The 22,287-nt window shown below is 45.2% G+C and overlaps 1 protein-coding gene across 1 annotated transcript in view; it reads right to left on the reverse strand.

The window, feature by feature from the left end:
* The window catches only part of LOC144792094 (putative cation-transporting ATPase 13A4), a 506,631-nt gene that overhangs the window by 397,796 nt on the left and 86,548 nt on the right, over window positions 1–22,287 (reverse strand). The window contains 1 exon segment of the mRNA XM_078666960.1: window positions 2,590–2,662. Coding sequence (XP_078523086.1) covers window positions 2,590–2,662 — 73 coding nt within the window.

Raw genomic sequence — 22,287 nt, forward strand, 5'->3', positions numbered from 1 at the left:
TACCATAACCCGCTGCTATTCGTCGAAGTCTTGATTGTATCTACCAGCACTATATTGCTATTTGTCAGGGCCACAAACTCTCTAATTTTTAATGCCATTGTTGACACTGTTGTTTTGCACATCATGCCTTTTTAACATATGTATGCTATTGAAGTCCCCTAATGTAATTTGGAAGTTCTTATCTATTCACTGTTTTTATGTTTTGCTTCTTTTATAATAATCTGTATTTTTGCTGGTACTTTTGACGTGTTCTTTTATGGATGTCTTATATCCAAATAAAGATTGAATTTACATTGTTCTGAACTTGTCCATCAATTGTTCCTTTTGTATCTACAAGATATGGCACATTCCTGTGCTTCTCCCCTGTGCCGGCGCACAAGCATCAGTCATGCATGGCACAGGCACCCTTACATCATTTTGCAAGAGTGCCTGGACTGAGGGGATACATTTTTTTGTCTGGGAAGGGACACCTTCCTGCACAAAAACAATCATTGAAGGCATTTTCCTCTTTCTATGCATGATGCAAAATACACTACTCACAGAAAGAGGAAACAAAAAGGGGAAATAAAGGTATTTCTCCTCATTGTGCCTCCGTAGGACTCTGATGCAGTCCCAGGTTTACAGAATGTTGTAAATCCGGGAATGTGTCAAGTTCCATGGATGATTCATAGAAACACCCAGAGCAACACCCATGGAACGCCCCTTTCACGAAGAGTTGTGTGTGAAAGGGAACTATATTTATAATGCCATGAAAGGTCACAAAGGGTGACTTTACATGGCCAACACTTCCTGGTTGAAGTGTTGGCAGCCAATTAGATCTCACCATGGCCTGGTAGGAGATGAAGCATCATCCACAGTTCGGCAGATGTGGGGTGTGTGATTGAGAGATAGGGAGAGCAGGTGTCTGGACGGTTGGTGGAAGTTCAGGCAGTAGTTGATGTATGCTGTTGCCTGGCAGTGTAGGGCTCTCTAGGTGTGGAACAGCATCTTTAACCCCTTTGCTGCGGTGGCTATTCCGCCGCAGCGCTAAGGGGGTGGCGGGGCTGCGCAGCGGTCCCGTGCTCGTGACGGAACCGCTCCGTCACGGCCCTAAGGTGAGCTGTGCTTGTGACGGAACGGTTCCGTCACGGACCCGCCCGGCCATTAGAACGTCAGCGCAGGCGCGACGAGCGGGCCGTGACAGAAATGTTCCGTCACCAGCACAGCCCACCCGAGGCTCATGACGGAACGGTTCCGTCACGAGCATGGGAGGGGTTAATTGACAACTCTCCCGGATAGGGAGCCAGTGGAGCTTCATGAGGTGGGGGGTGACATCTGTCCATTTCAGGAGGTGATGTTGAGTCTGGCCACTGAACTCTGTATGGTTTGTAGTCTCTTCAGGAGGTGAGAGTTGATTCCAATGAAGATTACATTGCCCTAGACCAGCCGGCTGGTGACAAGGACTCGAGTAATAGTTTGACTGGTGTTAATGGGGACCGATTTGAAAATCTTATGGAGCATGCAAAGGGTGAAGAAACAGGCAGGGAAGACTGCATTGATCTGATTTTTCATGGTGAGCTTGCTGTCAAGATCCCACTCTCCACACCACATACATGGTTTATGCAATGGTATTTATAATTAGTATTTTATTTAACAAAATACATTTGACTGAACAAGGATGCAAGAGGGTAAATGAATGCAGTGTGGTAAAATCACATTGAAGAGTCCTGGTGACTATTAGTTTTGTTTCACTAGTAAAGTAATTGAACCAGACCACCTGTAAGGCAAAAAAAGTGTTTATCTCCTGTCTGCTTCACTGTACTGTTTGAACCTTGCACTGCACTGTTGTAACAAATGTGTGAATGTGTTTTTATTAGTAAAGTTGCTCTAAATAACATAATATTTGGCCACATTTACTTTCACACCCATGGCACAGATAGTGTGTGTGTGTGTGTGGAGGGTAGATGGAGGGTGTTTATTTGTGCACAAACAGTCTGCAATTAGGAGCTTTTAGATAATCAAAGAATTGTATATATCTCAGAAAATTATGTTAATTGCAATATTTCTGCTTCAAATTTATACAGATTATGGTTTGCCTTGCAGATGTCTGTGAGGCGAGGGGTATGCAGTCATTCTCCTAACCGTTAATGTGCAAAGCAGATCAAATAGTGCATTGTTACTATTGAGTAGCACTTATTGTTACACTTTCCTAATTTCTAAGTGCTGGAACATTAAGTGCCACAGAAAAGAAACAATTCATTTTTAGATTGCTTTTTGTGAACTTAATTGAAGTAAAGGGGACCTGGATTGGGGGGACCCTAACTGTGTGCCGGGCACGGGGACCCCTCTGGTATTAGGATTCCACTGTGACAAGCACAAAGAAACCCAAGTCAGGCAGAAGGACATTGTTTAGAATCCAAAACCTTCAGAAATTAAGCCAAACCCCCACTCCTTAGGGAATGCACCGCTTGCTGCCAAACGTTGATGCGGATAACTTCACTCCCCTTATGTTTCATGAGTTTGAATGTTTCTCTTCAGCTGCAAATGGTTACAAATTAGGACATGAACATACAAGCTGAATTCATAAACTGTAACTTCATTGTAACTCACCTCCATCTTTTTGACACACAGTAACGATGACGCTGTTGTGGGCCTCAACGAGGTTATGTAGGTTGATGGATTGCTGTGGAAGTAAGAGTTAGAAGGAGTTGAGTTACAGACCTGAAAACTACACAGCACCAGGACATGTCCACCAGTATCCCAACTCATTCCTCCCGGTCACTCAAACACTACCGCAACCAGCACATATTTCCAAACACCTGACCACGGTGTGACGGACCAGCCGTGCTACCAGGACCTAACATGTGCAATGCATGTGGTCTCCCCAAATATCATACATTTATTATAAAGCTTGAACTAACATGGTTGGAAGACCTCTACTATGTTAAGAATACAACAATGCAGGAGAGTTTCACATTAGGAAAAGAATTAGACATATTCCCTGCTGTATCCACTGTCTATCAAATGTCCAATCACCTGTTCAATCCTCCTGGGCCTCAGCACATTGATAAATCTTTCATTTCCCTAATCACAGGCCTTCACCTTCTCTCCATGGTCTGTATGGAGTGAGCTACAGATGCTTCAATGCACTATGGCATTGATTACTGAGAAGCTATTTAGATCAGCACCTAATCTAAAGACATTGTCTACACTCCAGAGTATCCAACATACCATATCACTGATGGGGTTAGATCATTCTAGTGGTGTCCCTTCAAATAGAGCTCTGTAGACTTTAACCCCAATAACTCTACTCCTAAATAACTCTCAGCCTTCCACAGACTCCTGGTTGTCTCTAAGGGAGCCAGGACCTTAAAGTTTTTAAAATAAACTTTCAAAGTCTCTCAGAGATTAATAAACGATTGAATGTAAAGTTGAAAGTTGAAAAGTTGAAAAGGATTTGTATAGCGCTCTACTACCAAACGGTTTCTTGGCGCTGAAGACAGAAACTAAAACTGAGGAAGTGTGGTAAATAAAATATTACCCTGTCATAATTTCTATAAATAAACAAAGTGTCATGCATTAAATGAGAGGCAGAGTCCATGGTGTCCAATTCAAAAGGGCTTTATTTCCATAACTCGAGTTAGGGGAGAATCAGTTCCATCACCACTAAGGTTCAGGAAGGGTCTTCTAAACCTTATTTACTGAGTATAGTATTTATACTTTTAATCTCGTACATAGGGAGGAACGCTCCAGGCAGAGCAAGAGAAAGAGAGATAAGAGCATGTGGGCGTGCATTTGAGGAGTCATAGGTGAGTCATAGGTGGGTGGATACATGGAGGGGGTTGCATGGCCAGCTGGAACTTTGCCCTACTTGTGTGCGTAACTTGATCATGACGTGCAACTGATGTGTAACTGGGGGGAGCTGACATTCAGTCTAGTAGGGAGGCCTTCAGTGTCAGGGCGATCAGCACGTCTGGTATTATCTGATATCTTGAGTCCGGGGATGTATTATACGAAACAAAGGTCGCTCATCACTAAGAGCCAGAGAGGGCATATATTTCTTCGTTCATTGCGTGGGGGCCGTGGGCTTTCTACGGATGCAAGCTCTGTAATTCACTTAAACGGAGACAGAAAGGCTAGGCCCTATCTCTGCAGACGGGTTCTGTTTACCTTCTTCACCAGGCAGGAATGTGGTTCTGTAGAGCAAGCAGATAACTGTTGTGCAAAATACTGTCTTGGCACCCCGTGCTGGGCCTCTTTCAGCTGAGCCAGAAGTTTGCGAGGTCAGGGATACGTAACTGCAGCTCTCAGAGTGTCTGGAGTCATGAAACCCTAATTCAGAGACTGGCTCAGGCTGAGCCACAAAAATGGGTTCATCTTGATTTAAGAGTGCAAAATGCAAACACATGGGCCTCAATGCAAAATTAACGTTTCTTACATGGGAGACTTGATGACTGGCATCCTAATGCAGGACGTAAATGCAGAGGCCTCGTTATTCAGGCCACTAAGGGGAAATGCATGGGTGACATGCATATACATTAAACATAGGGTACACGCAGGGGACATATTGGTCATGTAAAATTTAATTTTCCTCATTCCCTCCTTGTCCCCTACTTTACCCTTCAGGACACATCTATATTCATGAGACCGTATATTTGATCATACAGCATCATTTGTTCATCTTTGATCCTTTGTATACGTGGATGTGGAACACAGGCAGTCGCACACAGGCCGCAAATGGCCAGGCCACACTGCAGACAGAGACAGCAGCCGAATATCATAAGCAGTATCATTCCTAGGAACGACAACACTTTCCATCCCCAAGCCGATATTACACCCCAGAGCCAACTGGACCAAGTCCATGTGCCTGGGTCTTGATGTATATCATGAGCAATCTTGTGGAGCCTTGTTATTGCTGCGTACACAGATGGCGCGTTATTAGGAATGAAAACGCAGCAACTGGAGCCGATCACTCTACAGGCCCCGCCCCTATCCGCCAGGATGACGTCAAGAACAAGGCGGTTCTGAAGAACAACATGTCTCATGGCAGACTGCTCCTGGGTCAAGTTCGCCAGAGCAGAAGCAGTCACATTCACAACTGCTTCCAGAGTTCTTGTTAACTTGCGTATCAGTTTACTGTTTTGGACGGGACCAATGAAGAAAAAGAATCCTTTGTTGAAATATGTATATTGCTCCCAAGCTGTTTCAGTCTGATCGATCTCTGAGACATCGGTCTCTCTCCTTTGTCTAACATGCTCTAGTTGTGAATCTCGATGGTAATGGGATGGGGCCAGAAAGACGGGTGGCAGCAGGAACGCTATATAACACATCCCACCCCAGTCTGAGGGCAGATGTACATAGGCTGTCTGACCGCAAATGAAATAGGTATGGCGTGATGCTTTGAAAGAAGACTGTCCTTTATCGTTAAACTCTACTACAGCTTTACACTCGCTGTGTCCCATATGTACTGAGCCTTTCTTTCTAACACACAAATCACCTTTTACCGGTAGGACTGAAATAAACGGTGGACCTATATTTTGCATGGGCTGAACATTCAGCATTATAGAACTAACGGATGCATTTCCTTGCTCGTACTCTTCATTTTCTAGATCGGTTCCCTTCCTTTGGGGAAGTCCGTCTTCGTCTGGAAAACATGCCTCATTCATTACTTTATTCAAGTTTCCATATATCCAGTCACCCTGGTAAACTATGGACTTTCTGTCTAGTGAAGTCATTAAGGCAAATCATGCTCCGCACGAACCATTGTGGGAGAACGGTAAAGGGAAGAAGGGCAGAACTCCCTTCGTCTTTTGATAAGGTGGGAGTTGGCCACATACCCAGCAATCAGTCGCATTGCTGGTCTGATGAGAACGGTGTAACATTCGAATGAAAGTATTGTTACGCAGGGCAAGTCGATATGACAGTTCATGGGGTGGCAGTTCACTGAATGTATGCTCTACGGTGTTGTTAATGGAAGAGTGCATATGTGAGGCAATAGGAGGAAAGAAAACATGTAGTATTAAACTAACACAGATAATAACGATGCACAGAAAAAAAGAATAATCAAAGAAACTATACATCTACTACGTAATATCTTGCAGTATTTCTCTTTCATTTTCCTCTTCTTACTATTCTCGTATGTGATCTTATACATGTCAGAAATCTAGTCTAACCGATTCACCACCTAGTGGACTTAAACAATTAAACTTCGTCTGACTTACTAGATCATAACTTAGACCTATACTCTTGCTGTGGAGTCTTTTCTAGCAAAGGCGGCGCAAAGTCTGTAATGTCTTTAATGTCTTTATTCTTTACCAAAGTTCCAGATTGTCCAAAGTACCGTTTACAATGATGGGCATGAAGCCATCCCTTTCTTCCTTCGACCTTGATAGCTGTCCTCGTCGTCAGTAACACTAACTTCGGCGCCTTCCAACGCGGCTCAAGGGGGCTTGATCGATCAAAGTTCCGCACGAAGACGAAATCACCAGGGACTATGGCGTGTTCCTTGACCTGAGTGTTGTCAGGGAAGGCGGCAGCAACCTGTGAATGACAAGAGAGTAGTGCAGACATCAAGGAAGCCAGGTAATCTGTCAGCATGTTACTGTCAATATCAGTTATTTTCTTAGGCATAGGCGTACCCCACATATTTGGCGGTCTACCGAAAACTACTTCATACGGAGATAGGCCTGTTCTGGAATGAGCTACCATACGCATGTAAAAGAGGGCAACCGGCAAGGCTACCATCCAATCCACGCCCTTTTCTGCACAGATCTTTGCTAGTTTCGTCTTGATTGTCTGATTATGTCTTTCTACAAGGCCTGCTGCTTCAGGATGTCGTACACAATGGAACTTCCAATTATATCCCAACAGAAGAGACACTTGTTTCATTAATTCAGAGGAAAATGGCTGACCATTGTCTGAGTAGACGACACGGGGCAATCCGTATCTGGGAAAGAATTTGCGCACCAATTGCCTGCCGGTTGTCACAGCAGTATAATCTGGAACTGGATACGCTTCTGTCCATCTAGTTAGTGCACACACAACTACCAAGACATACTTGTAACCTCTACATCTGTCCATTTGGATATAATCCATCTGGAGGACCTCAAAAGGGTGGTCAGGAGGATGAAATCCGCCTTGTTTCACCGGGATGCCTTTACCTGGATTGAACTGGCAACAGATCATACATGTTCGTACTTTCTGTTTCGCTGCTGCACGCAGGTGCTTGTTTAACCAGATATTCTGTAAGCTGTCTATCATTGCCTTCTCTCCCAAGTGTGCTGGACTATGTGTTGTGTTTATGATTACTTGTACCATGGAATCTGGAAGAAACCATGTGCCTTTTCCCTTAGTCATCCAACCTTGGTCAGTCTGGACCCCTCCTTGTTCAGTCCATTTCTTTATTTCATCTGTAGTGGCATGTGTCTGTATGTCGAGTACATCTTGAGAAGGATCCCTGACTGTCATACTTTTTGTCAGTAATGGTACCTCTGTCCTTGTCGTGTCTGTTGGTGTCTGGGCTGTAAGTTTAGCAGTTCGGTCTGCCAGGTCATTACCCTGGGAAATGGTGTCTGTAACTTTGGTGTGAGCTTTGCATTTCAGGATAGCTATGGCTGTAGGTAAATGTATTGCTTCCAACAGGGCCTGAATAAGCGGGCCGTGCTGAATTTTGGCCCCATGAGAGGTCAAGAAACCTCTCTCCCTCCACAGTACTCCGAAATCATGAACTACGCCAAAAGCATATTGTGAATCTGTATAAATGTTCACTCTCAAGTACTTAGCTCTTATGCAGGCTTGTGTCAGAGCGATGAGCTCTGCTGCTTGTGCTGACAGTGTGTCTATTCTTTGTGTCTCTATGACTTCAGTAGCAATGGTCACGGCATATGCTGCTACTAACTCTCCTGCACTCGTTCTCATGCATGATCCATCTACATAGAGTGTTAGGTCAGGGTCTGGAAGTGCAATATCTGTCAGGTCTTGTCTCGGTTTCGTCACTATATTCATTACTTCCACACAGTCATGTGGTGGTGCATTTACTGTACTTGAGGGCAAAAGTGTAGCAGGGCTCAGAATGTTACATCGTCTGATCTCTATGTGTGGTTGAAATAATGTCAGTTCATATCCTGTCAGTCTCGCTACAGTCAAATGTTGTGTCTGTGTCCTGTTTAAGAGAACCTCCACTGCATGTGGTACCTGTACTGTCAGGGGGTGTCCCAGCACTATCGAGTCACTTTGTCTTATGGCTAGGGCTGTTGCCGCAACCGATTTCAGGCACGCAGGCAGAGCCTGGGCCACTGGGTCCAGTGTACTAGAAAAATAGGCACAAGGCTTGTGTTTTCCCGCTTGATCTTGTGTGAGGACAGATAACGCTGTTCCATCCCGTTCAGTTACGAAAAGCATAAAAGGTTTACTGTAACTAGGAGTCGCTAGAACTGGCGCTTGACATAATGCTCTTTTTAATTCCTCAAATGCCAAGGTATGTTCTTATGTCCAAGGGAGGACAGTTGAAGACGCTGCCTCCTGTGTTGTCAATTGTATGAGTGGTTTGGCTAGATAGGCATACTGGGGAATCCATTGCCTACAGTATGAAGTGAGGCCAATGAAGGCCCGTACTTTCTTTTGTGTCTTGGGCTGTGAAAGGTTAGAAATGAGCTGTATACGTTCTTGTGTTAGCTGTCTACCCTCCTTGGACAGCAAGTGTCCAATGTACACCACTTGCTGTTCACAGAATTGTAACTTTGAAGGGGACACTTTGTGCCCCTTGTCTGCCAGAAAGTGTAAAACTGTCAGTGATGCATTTTCGCAGTCTGGTTCTAATCGTGCTGTAATTAGGATGTCGTCTACGTACTGGAGTAGTGCAGTGTTGGTAGGCATGCTAATACTGTCCAGCTGTCTTTTTAATGCCTGACTGTAAATGCTAGGGCTTTCTGTAAAACCTTGTGGAGCTCTCGTAAATTTAAAGCTTCGTCCTTTTAAACTAAATCCGAAAAGATATTGGCTATCTGGATGAATGGGAACACTAAAGAAAGCATTCTTCAAGTCAATGACAGTAAAGAACGTTGCCTCAGAATCAATAGCAGTCAGTAATGAAGAAATGTCTGGAACCACTGGATATTGTGGTACTACACATTTATTCAATTCTCGAAGGTCAACAACTAGTCTGTACACTGGTAGTACACTAGGGTCTGATCGTTTAAGGATAGGAATGACAGGTGAGTTACATACATTCGAGTCAGTCTCCACCACTACCCCTCGTGAAATGAGCTCGTCAACGATTTTCAATAAGGCTACTTCGGCATCAGGTGGTAACTTGTATTGTCTAATACGTGGTAGTACTACTCCTGCTTTGAGAGTGACATGGTGTGGTGTTATGTTCATGTAACCTACGTCAGTCGGTCCTTGTGCCCATAGGAGCTGTGGCACATTCTGGAGTCTGTGGTCAAAATCAGTCAGCACATAATGTCCCTTAAAATCACGTAAGAACAGTCGCACTCCCTCTGGAGAACAACAGATAACTGCTCCTAGTTCTTTTAATGTCTTCATAGCAAGTAAGTTTTCTGGACATGATTTAGTAAGTAGCAAGTCTGTGGTACGTGACAGTGGACCAACCCCGAGGGAGACTGGTTTCGATACTTCATTAACAATAGGCTTTCCTGAAAATCCCAGGGAAACATTCTGTGAGCCCGAGAGAGGTGCCCCTGGAACCTCGTCATGGCTGATGGTAGTTCTGCTCGCCCCTGTGTCAATCAGAAACTTTCGGTCCTGTCCTAGTACACGACTATGTACATACGGACCCTCTTGATCTACAGGAACCTCAATAAGGGGCAAGCCAACTTCCCTCTCAAGGCTGTTTCATGAGAACTGTTGATATTCTGGATAGTCTTACTGTGTGTACTGATACATTTGTGGTGTGGCATGAACAGGCGGTGGTGGAGGTGGAAAATTCGCTACTGTCTGCTGTGTGTTCTGTTGGGTGCTATTTTGCCTAGGAGTGTATTGTCGTTCTTTTGTCTTGCCTGTAGCTATATTGTGTTTCAGGACAGCACATTCCTTTACATAGTGACCTGGTTGTTTGCAATAATTACAGTTCCCCTTGACAGGTGTCGTGCTATTTTTGTTCGTATTTGCCGGTACCGTTTGGGCAACCAGCACCTTCATTTTTGTCTCTTTCATGCGTCTCTTTTCCTGATCCTGCTCTTCTCTAATCCTGTTCTGGTGATATTGTAGCATCTGTAACATTTGTGAAGGGCTGTTTGCTTGCCAAGTACTCTCAACCTTCAGTACTCTATTCTTGATCTGGGGTAAGGAATTCTCTACTAATTTGCTCACGAAAAGATGTGGATATGATTCGCTACCTGGCTTAAGGCCACTATTAATAGTAAAGCATTTCTCAAATCTAGAATAGAAATCACTTGTGTCCTCTTCTTGTTTTTGTTTACAGGCTGAAATAGCATCCCAGTCTTCCTTTTTAGTAATCAATAGTCTCGGTAAAACCTGTATCAGGAGTTCAGGCAGTTCCCTAACTTTGTCCCCAAGACCAACCCCCGGGGGCCTGCCTTTTTCTTCTGTTTCCAGTGCATTCCAACTTAACTTTTTCTCGCCCACCTCCCAGTCTTTTTCCTTAAGTTTTTCATAAATACCTGCAGGCAACAGTACGTTCAATAATTTCAGAATGTCAGTGTACGTATAATCTCCTATGCGGAGGATGTCTTTTAATTCTCGGTGAAACCCCCCCGGGTCTTTATCATGGCAGGGCAACATCTTTTTCATTTCCAGTATTTCTAATTTCGTCAAGGGGGTGTAAACATACACCCGTTGTAACTCATTGTTTGCATTTTTGACGGGATGTACCTCTCGTAGGGGGTTCTGTCTGTCTACGTATAGGTGCTTTCTGTCGTGGTGTGGGGCGGGAAGCATGCACGTGGTCAGAGAATTCAGGTACTTATGTCGTTGATCCAGGATGACATTAATTAATTCAGTACCCAGGCCTGTCCATCTGTCTAGAAGCATGTCGTCCAATAATTTATACAATTGACCGGGATCGGAATATTGATTCTCATACAGCGTTATTAAATGTTGGACCATGTAAATACCAGCCAAACGCAGTTCGTTCGGTGGAAGGCTCAAGAAAGTCTGGGCCACTATATCACTGCTATATATATTAGAATTTGACACCCACTGGGTGGCTGACCGGGCCAACTCCATTTCGTGTGGGGTGTGAGATCGCTCGCTCCCTATCCGTTGTTTCAGGGCTTTTTCAGTAGCTTGGAACAGATTTTCAAGGGAATATCTTTCTTTTATAGCTGGCCCCTGTTTACGGTAGTCGAGGCACTTGGGCCTGTCAAACTGTCGTGCATTGCCTACATAATTCATTTTGTCCTTTGCCTTGTTTTCTGACTCTACCTCTTCCGTTGATGACTCACTCTTCTCGTCAGACCCTACTCTGTGTATTGCTAATATTTCCTTTCGTATTTTCTTGTACATGCTATCTGTCTGTCCCTGTTTATCATGCCGACCGGCATCTATGTGATCACTCCATTCTATCAAACCAGGTTTTACATCTCCGTCTCCTTCGTCTTGTTCCCTGATCAGGCAGTTAATAATAAAACGTAGGATATAATTCTTAACCCCAGCCTTTCTGTGTAGCATGGCTTGTACTATACAATCGGGTTCCTCCCCTGTTCTAATGAAACGGTACATTTTATCTAGGTGCTCTTTCATGTCTGGTAATTTGTCTAAATATGAGACGGCTTGTCTTAGTCTTAGTGAAATCACGAGCATTGAACCCTTTCCTGGTTCTGGATCATATACACAATGTGGAATTGCTACATCTACAGTAGACACCCCTCTTCCTACTGCCCCGGGCCCCGCGTCTTCTTTTACGAGCTGCTGGAGCTGATCCGCTGGTGGGGGCGGAGGGAAATCTGCGTTTGCGTAGTCCGGTGAGGACTCTTCTAGATAGGAGGAAATAAAAGCCTCTGATGCTGTCGGCTTCTTTCTACATACTCTAAAGGGTACAGGTGGTGGCGTTCGCGACCTACAGGGTGTTTCTGAGGGGGTCACTCTAGCTAGTTCTTCTGAGAGGACGGGATAAATACCAGTAACAACGGCATTTCTTTCTCTATCAGCCTGTTCTGCCTTGACCCGTTCCCCCTCCTCCCGCAGTTCTTTTTCTTTGGCTTTTTCCGCTGCTTGTTTACTTCTCTCTGCTTTGTTCAATTCTTTCTCTGTTCTCCTATGTGACTCTTTGCGCCATAACTCAATGGCATCTTTCTGAGAGGGTCTTGATTTCCTTTTCCATAGCGCTTCCTCTACTCTCACAATGCATTCAGAATCCCATGTTCCTGAGACAGGCCATCTATATTTCTCCTACAGATCCTTCGTGTAATCTACCCATAAGTCTAAAAACAAAATAGCGTCTAGCCCGTGCTTATTATACATATAATGACCAGGTCTGTCTCTAGGTGGGATGTTAACTGACTCTTCTAGTATACCTTTCCTGGTCCCTATCTGACGTAATTTCGAAAACAGTGGCATGTTGAAACCAACACAATGGAAACACAATACACACAGAATAGACTGACTGAAACAATCATTCACACTACAACACTAAAACACTAAAACAGATACAGTCTAACCTGATACATGGAATAAAACATGCACTTGAAAACAGTTAACTTTATGCACTGGAATACAGTACAACCATACCGGTCCCAGAAATGAGACACGTCTTTACCGTGCCCATGTTTACCGTGGACCCGTTTTGACCGTGTTCAAATAAATGAACCCGTCTTGAACTTTATGCGTTCCCAATAGTGGTACTCACCGGGAAGCAGAACTTGAAGGCCTCGGGAACTTCATACTGCGCATGGGCCTCGGAACAGGTGGGCCTTCGGAAACCTCGGACCTTGCTCTCTCACGGGTTGGGCTCTGGTTGGGATGATCCGCGATCCTCACCGCCTCGTGTGGACGCCTGGTCGCAGTCCGTCTCCTCCGTGGGCCTGAGGGAGTAAGCAGGAAGTCCCGCTGGCGTGTACACTTTGAAGTCCGTCACGGCTGTAGAAGGGGGCAAAGGCTGGACCTACGTCTCCGGCGCGTGGGGAAAGGGATTAGTCCTATTCGGGCACCAGATTTATGTGGTAAATAAAATATTACCCTGTCATAATTTCTATAAATAAACAAAGTGTCATGCATTAAATGAGAGGCAGAGTCCGTGGTGTCCAATTCAAAAGGGCTTTATTTCCATAACTCGAGTTAGGGGAGAATCAGTTCCATCACCACTAAGGTTCAGGAAGGGTCTTCTAAACCTTATTTACTGAGTACAGTATTTATACTTTTAATCTCGTACATAGGGAGGAACGCTCCAGGCAGAGCAAGAGAAAGAGAGATAAGAGCATGTGGGCGTGCATTTGAGGAGTCATAGGTGAGTCATAGGTGGGTGGATACATGGAGGGGGTTGCATGGCCAGCTAGAACTTTGCCCTACTTGTGTGCGTAACTTGATCATGAGGTGCAACTGACGTGTAACTGGGGGGAGCTGACATTCAGTCTAGTAGGGAGGCCTTCAGTGTCAGGGCGATCAGCACGTCTGGTATTATCTGATATCTTGAGTCCGGGGATGTATTATCTGAAACAAAGGTCGCTCATCACTAAGAGCCAGAGAGGGCATATATTTCTCCGTTCATTGCGTGGGGGCCGTGGGCTTTCTACGGATGCAAGCTCTGTAATTCACTTAAACGGAGACAGAAAGGCTAGGCCCTATCTCTGCAGACGGGTTCTGTTTACCTTCTTCACCAGGCAGGAATGTGATTCTGTAGAGCAAGCAGATAACTGTTGTGCAAAATACTGTCTTGGCACCCCGTGCTGGGCCTCTTTCGGCTGAGCCAGAAGTATGCGAGGTCAGGGATACGTAACTGCAGCTCTCAGAGTGTCTGGAGTCATGAAACCCTAATTCAGAGACTGGCTCAGGCTGAGCCACAAAAATGGGTTCATCTTGATTTAAGAGTGCAAAATGCAAACACATGGGCCTCAATGCAAAATTAACGTTTCTTACATGGGAGACTTGATGACTGGCATCCTAATGCAGGACGTAAATGCAGAGGCCTCGTTATTCAGGCCACTAAGGGAAAATGCATGGGTGACATGCACATACATTAAACATAGGGTACACGCAGGGGACATATTGGTCATGTAAAATTTCATTTTCCTCAGAAGAAGAGGAGTAGGAATTAGAGAGTATAAGCAGAGGAAAAGAGATGGGTTTTCAAAGCAGCCCGAAAATCCAGGTAAGAAGAAATAGATCTGAGTGTCATGGGGAAGTGAGTTCCAAAAGAGGGGGGCAAGTGTCGAAAATGTGGAGCCACCCGATTTCTTCTTACGAAATCGGGGAACTAAAAGAAGAAACTGTGTGGAAGACCGCAGGTGTCTAGCCGGGACATATGCAGTGATCTTTGATCTAATGAAGGCAGGAGCGGTGCCAGATAATGACATGTAGGTCAGGCAACCCAACTTGAAGAGTGAGCGCTCGTTTATAGGGAGCCAGTGGAGAGTTTTAAGTAGGGGGGTGGTGTGACTAGATTTGGGGAGCCTAAAAATGAGGCGCGCTGCCTGGTTTTGTATAAGCTGCAGCCGGCGACATTCATAGGCTGGAATGCCCACATTAAGGGCATTACCATAATCTAGTCGGGAAAGAATCATTGCCAAGATCACAAGTTTGAGAGCATCAGCCGAAAAGTAGCGTGAGACTTTCCGGATAATTCTGAGGGAAAGGAAGCAAGAGGAAACTACTGCGCTTATCTGGGGATGTAGCGAGAGGTCCTGGCTGACCTTGATGCCGAGGGTTTTGACAGAGGTGGAGGTAGACGGGGGGAAACAAGGATGGGGGGCCAAAAAACAGGGGACCAAGGGTTGGAGGGACCACCGATAAGAACCAACTCCGTTTTATCGGGGTTCAATTTTAGATGATTGAGGTTCATCCAATCATAAATGAAGGTAAGAGTGGAATGAACCCTAGGGACTGAATCAGAAGAGGGGGAGAGTTTGAAGATGAGCTGGAGGTCATCGGCGTAATTAAACGCTGTGACCTCCATATCCTGTAGAGCAACAATCATAGGATATATGTAAAGGTTAAACAAAAGAGGGGAAAGGGACGAACCTTTGGGTACCCCACAGGTGACAGGGCAGGTAGGTGCAAGAAAGTCCTCCAGCCTAACAGCCTGAGTTCGGCCTGTTAAAAAGGAGGTGAGCCAGGACAAGGCTGTCCACCGTAGGCCGGCACCCCTGACACGGTCGAGTAAGATGGAGTGATCGACCGTGTCAAAGGCCGCTGATAGATCAAGTAAGACTAAGGCCTGGGGGAAGTTGGTGTCAGCCCCACGTCTGAGCTCATCAATCACTGAGAGGACCACCATTTCCGTCGAGTGTACCGGACGGAAGCCAGCCTGGTGGTCAGCCGGAAGGTGATGAGCTTCAACATAAGTAGAGAACGAGGAGGTGATGTGACTTTCTAAGATCTTGCTCAGAAGAGAAAGGAGGGAGATAGGACGAAAGTTGGAAGAAACAGTAGGGTCGGCACCAGGTTTCTTTATGATGGGGATGACCGTGGCTGATTTAAAAGCATCAGGTACAATTCCTGAAGTGATAGAAGTGTTAAGCAAAGTGATAGGAGGACTGGGCAGCAAGACAAGAGCTCCCTCAAGACATGTGCTGGGCAGAAGTCAGCGGGAGAACCCGTCTTAACTTTGCCCAGGAGGATGCGGAACGCTTCTTCTGAAATCAGCGGAAATTGGGCAAGAGAGGAAGGGGACGGAGGGAGTGGAGGACAAACAAACAGGGGGGGTGCTGAAGAAATATTTTGTTTTATGATAATGATTTTCTCAATGAAATAATCATTGAGAATGTTACAGAGGGATTGGGAAGGGATGGGTCTGGACACCACTCTATTAGAATCGGCCAGATCATGTACTATAGAAAAAATCTCTTTGGATTTGTTGTGATTTGCTGCCTGATTGATTTTCTGAGAGAAATACTCTTGCTTGGCGGTGAGTATCGCTTTTTTGTAGGCCCGTAAGAGGATCAAATAGGACATCTTGAGGTCAGGGCAGTATCTACAGCGCCAGTGGCGCTCAGCTTGTCGCAATGCCAGCTTCTGGTTTTTCAGGGCATTGGTAAACCACCTATTTGCGTCGTAAGGACGACGTGTTCTGATTAGCCTGAGTGGGGCGACAGGGTTACAGGCCTCTGAAAGCCAGTTATTCAGAGCTTCTACCTGCCTATTAGGGGGTAGATCTATCAGGGTAGGGGCAGAGGAAGCTAAGGAATGACCTAGGTCGACCCTGTTCCAGTTACGGGCGTAAATATTTTTGGGACGAAGAGGGATGTTGGTCTCCCTCAAGGGGGCCGAGAATGTGATCAGTGAATGATCAGACCAGGCGCAGGGGGATATAATGGGTGTGGAAATTAACAGATTGGCTGACCAAACCTGGTCAAGGGTATGCCCGTGAGTATGGGTGGGGACAGGTATATGTGGCATGAAATTAAGGGAATGAAGGGTATCAGAAAAATCCTTGGACATGGTGTTCTCATAAGGATCACCTGGCCAAAAATTGAAGTCACCCAACAGGAGAACCGCTGAGTTATTGACTACCATGGTGGCTAGCAGATCTTGTATAGCTGGGAGGAAGTTGGGCATGAGTTGAGGGGGATGGTAGAAAAGCACAATAGTGAGAGGGGAGACTAAATTCGGGAAGCGAGCCACTAAAAAATCAGTTCAAATAATGGGGTGGTGAGGGAGAATTTGAAATTGAAGGTTTGAGCGTAACATCATTGCTACTCCGCCGCCGGTCTTGCCTTCCGGACAGTCGGCGCGAAGGATGTAATAAGCATCAGGAAGGGAGGTGAGGATATCAGGCATAGAGGCGGCCGTGTACCAGGTTTCAGTGAGACATAAAATCTCAGGTTTAAGAGTATCAAGGAGGTCGAAGAGTTCCAGTTGATGCTTGACCACGGATCGGGTATTGAGAAGGGCGACTGAGGCTATGGAAGGAAGGTCGGTCGTAGGTCTAGGGCAGATATAAGGAGAGGCTGAACAAGGCAGTTCCTTGTGGGGGCTAGAATAACAACGTGCGGGGTCAGGGTAATCTTTACGGGTGATTTCAAGAGAAACAATACAGGTTTGAGTTGAAGGGCTAATAGGCCAGTCGTCACGGTATGCCAAAAGTTGGTTAGGCAGGTAGGAGAGGGGACCGGCAGGGTGACGGGCCCCGGGGCCCGGCCTGGCGTGGACGGGCGCAGACGGGCTTGCCTTTGGCGCGCCTACGGCGCGTCGCCGGCGCGCCCACTGCGCCCGTACGCTGCGCGGCCGGGAAAGACACATGATTAAATGGGGAAAAGGGAAGGGGCGTGGCCTAGCGTAAAGGGGGCGTGGCATGGACAGAGGGATTCCCCCGAATGGCGTCAATCCTTAGAGCGACCCGCGGCAGCGTCCAAATCGGCTGCGCGGGGAGATGTGCTGGGAGAGAATGTAGCAAAGTGCAGGGAGCAGGTAAATAATAAAAAACACAAGATATACAATTTTAAAATCACTCGTAGCTGTCAATATTTTGCTTTTCAACGGTGAACCTGAGCAGTTCGCTACTGATTATAGGTGTTTTTGCCATACCGGCTCACCAATTCCAGGAGACCTCATTGGGTTTCTGTGATAAATGCTTCATAAATTTCCATGTAGGTAAAGAGTGAGGGTTGACAATCTCTAGAACAGAGATTTAATATAAGGACTGATTTAAATGTACAAAAAAAAATATTCCAAAATGTCTAAGATTTGCTGCTGTTGTTTCTGTCTAGACCAGGATCTAGGACCAGGGTGTGTTTAGCACGTGTATTAAACTAGCATAGCAAAGTAACTATCTTTGCACTTAGGAGAATTCTAGCAGGCAAGTTCATTCAAACGGCAACAGAAACATATCATGTCAGAATTCTCTTCTACAACCTCAGAATGCCCGTTACCCTCTTAGGAAACAGTCATGAAGAGGGATATTTAAAACAACATGCCGGACCACAATTTTATGCCAAATTCTGCAACGCTGCACTCTGACATTTCCAAAGCACAGGGATACACTGTGTTTGCACAAACACAGTGCATCCCTGGATTTCCCCAAGCGCAGGCACTAATAAAGCTGCCTAGCCTTGTGGCAAAGGTGCCTGTGGTGCACGGGTGATTGTTTATGTGCTGGAAGGGACACCCTCCTGAAAATAATCAATCCTTAATGGAAATTTGCTCCTTCGATATGTGCTGCAGAATACAGCACACAAAGAAAGAGCAAAAAAACAAGGAGAAATTGATAACTTCTCCTTGTATCACCATCTAGGGGTTACCTGGCCTTGGGTTTTGGTGCTGCCCCAGTCTTGTAAAACTGGGGCAATGTCAAAAAGCAATGGGTGTTGCAGCGGAACACCCACAGCAACACCCACTACCAGTTCCTTTTCTGCAGTGGACTGCAGTGAAAAGGGGCATATGAGGAATGCTGAAACACCACAGGAGTGTCACTCCAGTGGTGTTAAGGGCTTGTATACGTGCCCTAAATTGTTGCAAAGGCAAGATGTAAGATAAACATAAGCCTTTGCATAAAGAAGCATTCTGCAGTGCCACAGATGCACACAAAGCTAATGAGCTATCAATTATCAACAGACAATCAAATTAGCATGAAGATAAGCTGCTACAGTCCCAGGGCCTGCTCCACAATGGTAAACATAATTTTTTTTAGTTAGTTTACTTTTTACTTTAGCATACCAAATCATGAATTCAATTTTACTAATAGTAATTTTATGACTCTGAGAATTTACACTTGTGGTGGAGACTCATCACATAAAAAGATCGCCCTGTCCTCTCTTTTTATGTGTGGATTTTTCTGCCCTGACTGCAAAGTCTCTGCAGACCTAAAATTACTATAAGTAAAATTAAACTCATACTTTGTGAATACCCCCAAAAATATACACTTATATAAAAGTGTAAGTTTAACTTTGTGAATCATGCCCAAACTTTCTTCTTTGAAATTTTCACACTGGTTCAGGCGTCATTCTTCCCTCATTTAAAATTGCAAAAAGCACTGGCTGCTCAGCTCTAACTAGCATAAATGTTATAGAAACTGGGTTTCTGGTTGGCAGAAGTATGCACCCCATTCAAGCAGGAAACACAATCCTGGTCAGGGTAAGTCACAACACCCCCTACGTTATCCTGTGATCACCCTCAGGTGGCTTGGCACACAGCAGGCCATCTTATTTTAAGAAGCAATGTGTAAAGTATTTGTGCAACTGTTCGAACAATAACACAGTGAAAACACTGCAAAAGACACCACATCAGGTTAGAAAAATATATTATGATTTTATAAATAAAACAAGACCAACACAACAACACTCCAACAAGTAGAAGTTGAACTTCTGAAGAATAAATGTTAAAATAACACCTAGAAACAATAAGGGCTCATATGGGTGATTTGGTCATGCTAGACCGGGGCAAAGTAAAAGGTTTAGGCCAACCGCAATGGAGTGCAGGCTAGATATAGGAACCCACGTTGACCCACTGATCTATTCTATGATATCTTTATCCAATATGCGTTATTGTTGTCGAGGTGAAGCCGAGGCAATGTGTCGAGCCACGAAGTGGACGAAATGCGTACATTTTCTCCACACAACTGCTGCAATGGGTCTGCCCGGAGTACCAGCACTTGCTCTTAATAAGAGGTGTGGCTGATGCTCATGAAGTAGACGATGCGTAAATCCTGAAGCCAATGCACGGGTTCCAAGGGCGAGATGTTGGGACCGCTCCACACAACTTCAACCATGAAGCAGACTCACAGTTTGCAGAGTCAAGGAGCAGATGCAGGAAGTGTACGTTTTTGATTATCCCTGAGATTCGGAACAGCAGGCAAGCCAGCAAGCCTATGGTGTCTCTCTAGGTTCAAGAGATACAGGTCAAGTCCTTCTCACCCAGTCATGAGAACAGGTGGCAGCAGGGCAGTTCAGCAATGGCACAGCAAGCAGTGTCCAGCAAAGCAGTAGTTCAGCAGAGTGGCTGTCCATTCAGTAGCACAGAAGTGCTTCCTCCAGGTAGAGTAGTCACAGGTCCAGAAGTGTACTTGTTTGTGTATTGACAGAGCTCCCGTACTTTTACACAGTTGTGCCCTTGAACTGGGGGAGACTTCAATGAATGCTTTGAAGGTAACGGAGTCCCTGCCCGTCCAGACCGGGCTCCAGACCCACTACGGGTGGGTATGCAATTCGACGGTTTATCGAGCGGGTCATCCGAAGGAGAGATGCAGCAGAATCAGACTATACTTTGATGAAGGAATATTGGACTGAGCAATATTCTTCAGATGAAAGCGTGGGCAATTCACCTAGCAACTAAGTGGCAAGCTGACTGAGACAGTAATATTGGCAAATTGAAGAGATTGAATTACTTACATAGTGAACAGTATCACTAATTGGGAGATCCTTCTTCCGCATCTAGGAAATACTTTTTGATTGGAATTACATTTAATAACTAGATACGTTTCCATAAATTGATAGAAGTGAAGTGGAGAGATAAAACACAGGACAGTTTGAATCAAGAAGACAAATTAGCCTTGACTTTTCATAACGCCCTGATGATGTCCCATGTGGGACGAAACGCGTAGGCTGTATTGTGATCATCATTTGAACTGGCTGTATTTTGACCATCATTTGAACTGTGGTTATATATTTTTTCTATCATTTGAATTGTATGGATATATTTTGAAACATCACTGAAGAAATCACTTGAATTGTGAAAATAAACCAAAGAAGGAAGAAGCAAGCCTGCATTGAAGAGTTTATGTTGTTTGGATTGATTATGTCTAACCTATGACTATTGAATTATTATAGTGATGAAATAAGATACTCCTTGGGTTGTGTATATAATTTGTAGTGTTAGTGGCTGTGGCGGTGGGCCATTCCAAGTTGAGTGTCTGAACAATTGGTCCCAGATAGAACTAGACCATTATATAAAAATGTTGATTCCTCCAAGTATTCAAGTAGATGACTCTCATCGCTTAGTGTTGTTGTACACTAAAATTACATGTACTTCTCTACTAAATGCATGTAGCCCTGCCTTGTAGGTTAGAAAGGGCCTACTTGAGAGGTGACTTACATGTATGTGGAGTAGTGTGGCTCACTGGTTAGAGGCGGCAGGCCTGAGAGCAGAAGTCAGCCTGGGACCAGGGTTCAATTCCCGACGCGGCAGGGTCGTGGTCCTTGGTCAGCGGACTCGATAATTCTCGCTTCGGTGCTTACTCTAATCAGGGGTTCCACTCGGCAACTCTGGGCATTAGCTTGCCTAATCTCCACAACGGCCCCACCAATTCCGGGGATGCCTGGCTCCACCTTGGGGACTCCCAGCAAGGGACCATCCCACAGGGAAAAGCCAGGACGGGTTCCCCAGAGTTATACAGCGCCGGGACGCCCCGTTGCTGGGGCAGCTGTGCGCTTTACAAGTATACTACAAAAAAGGGAAGGTTTAGGCCTGACAAGAGGGTTACCTTGTCAGGTCAAAGTGGCAGCGTTAAAACTGTACAGACAGGCTCTGCATTGGCAGACCTGAGCCTTGATTAGATCGCTACCTAAGTTGTTGGCACAATGAGTGCTTCAGTCCCACTAGGAGCATTTAATTTACATGACCTGTGCACATGTAGTGTTCTTTACTAGGGGCTTATAAGTAAATTATATAATGCCAATTGGTGTTAAGACAATGTAACCATGTTTAGGGGAGAGAGCAAAAGCCTTATATCACTGGTCAGCAGTGGGAAAGTGTGCAGAGTCCTAAAACTAACAAAAACCAGTTCAGAAAAATTGAGTCAGACAGGCAAAAACCTGGAGTAAGGCCACCGTAAGGCTGCCATTTCTAACTATAAGATTATACAAGAGGGTACCCCTACGGCCATCAAAACCCTCCCTTGGCTAAAGCATTTAAATAGAGTGAACACCCAGTTAACCTGGGAAGTACCGGAATGTCAGAAGGGGAAGTGACAGAACGGGTTTGTCTGTCCCATCTCATATGGCACATACACCTCTGTCTATCCATAGTTTTGATCATAACTCCACATTGTCTAGATCCCAACCACTGGATAAAACCACTTGGCTAAATGTGCCCCCAAATATTTTGACCCTCCTGTCACTGTCACCTGAACAAATCCTTCCACCACTCATTTCAAGAAATCTGCCAAATAATGGTTCACCAGAAGTGAGTGTGTATTAGAAGCATTTGGGTGCAAAGTGGTAACCAGTGAGAACAGGTGAAATG

Source organism: Lissotriton helveticus, chromosome 11, assembly GCF_964261635.1.
Source record: "Lissotriton helveticus chromosome 11, aLisHel1.1, whole genome shotgun sequence".
Lineage (NCBI taxonomy): Eukaryota > Metazoa > Chordata > Amphibia > Caudata > Salamandridae > Lissotriton > Lissotriton helveticus.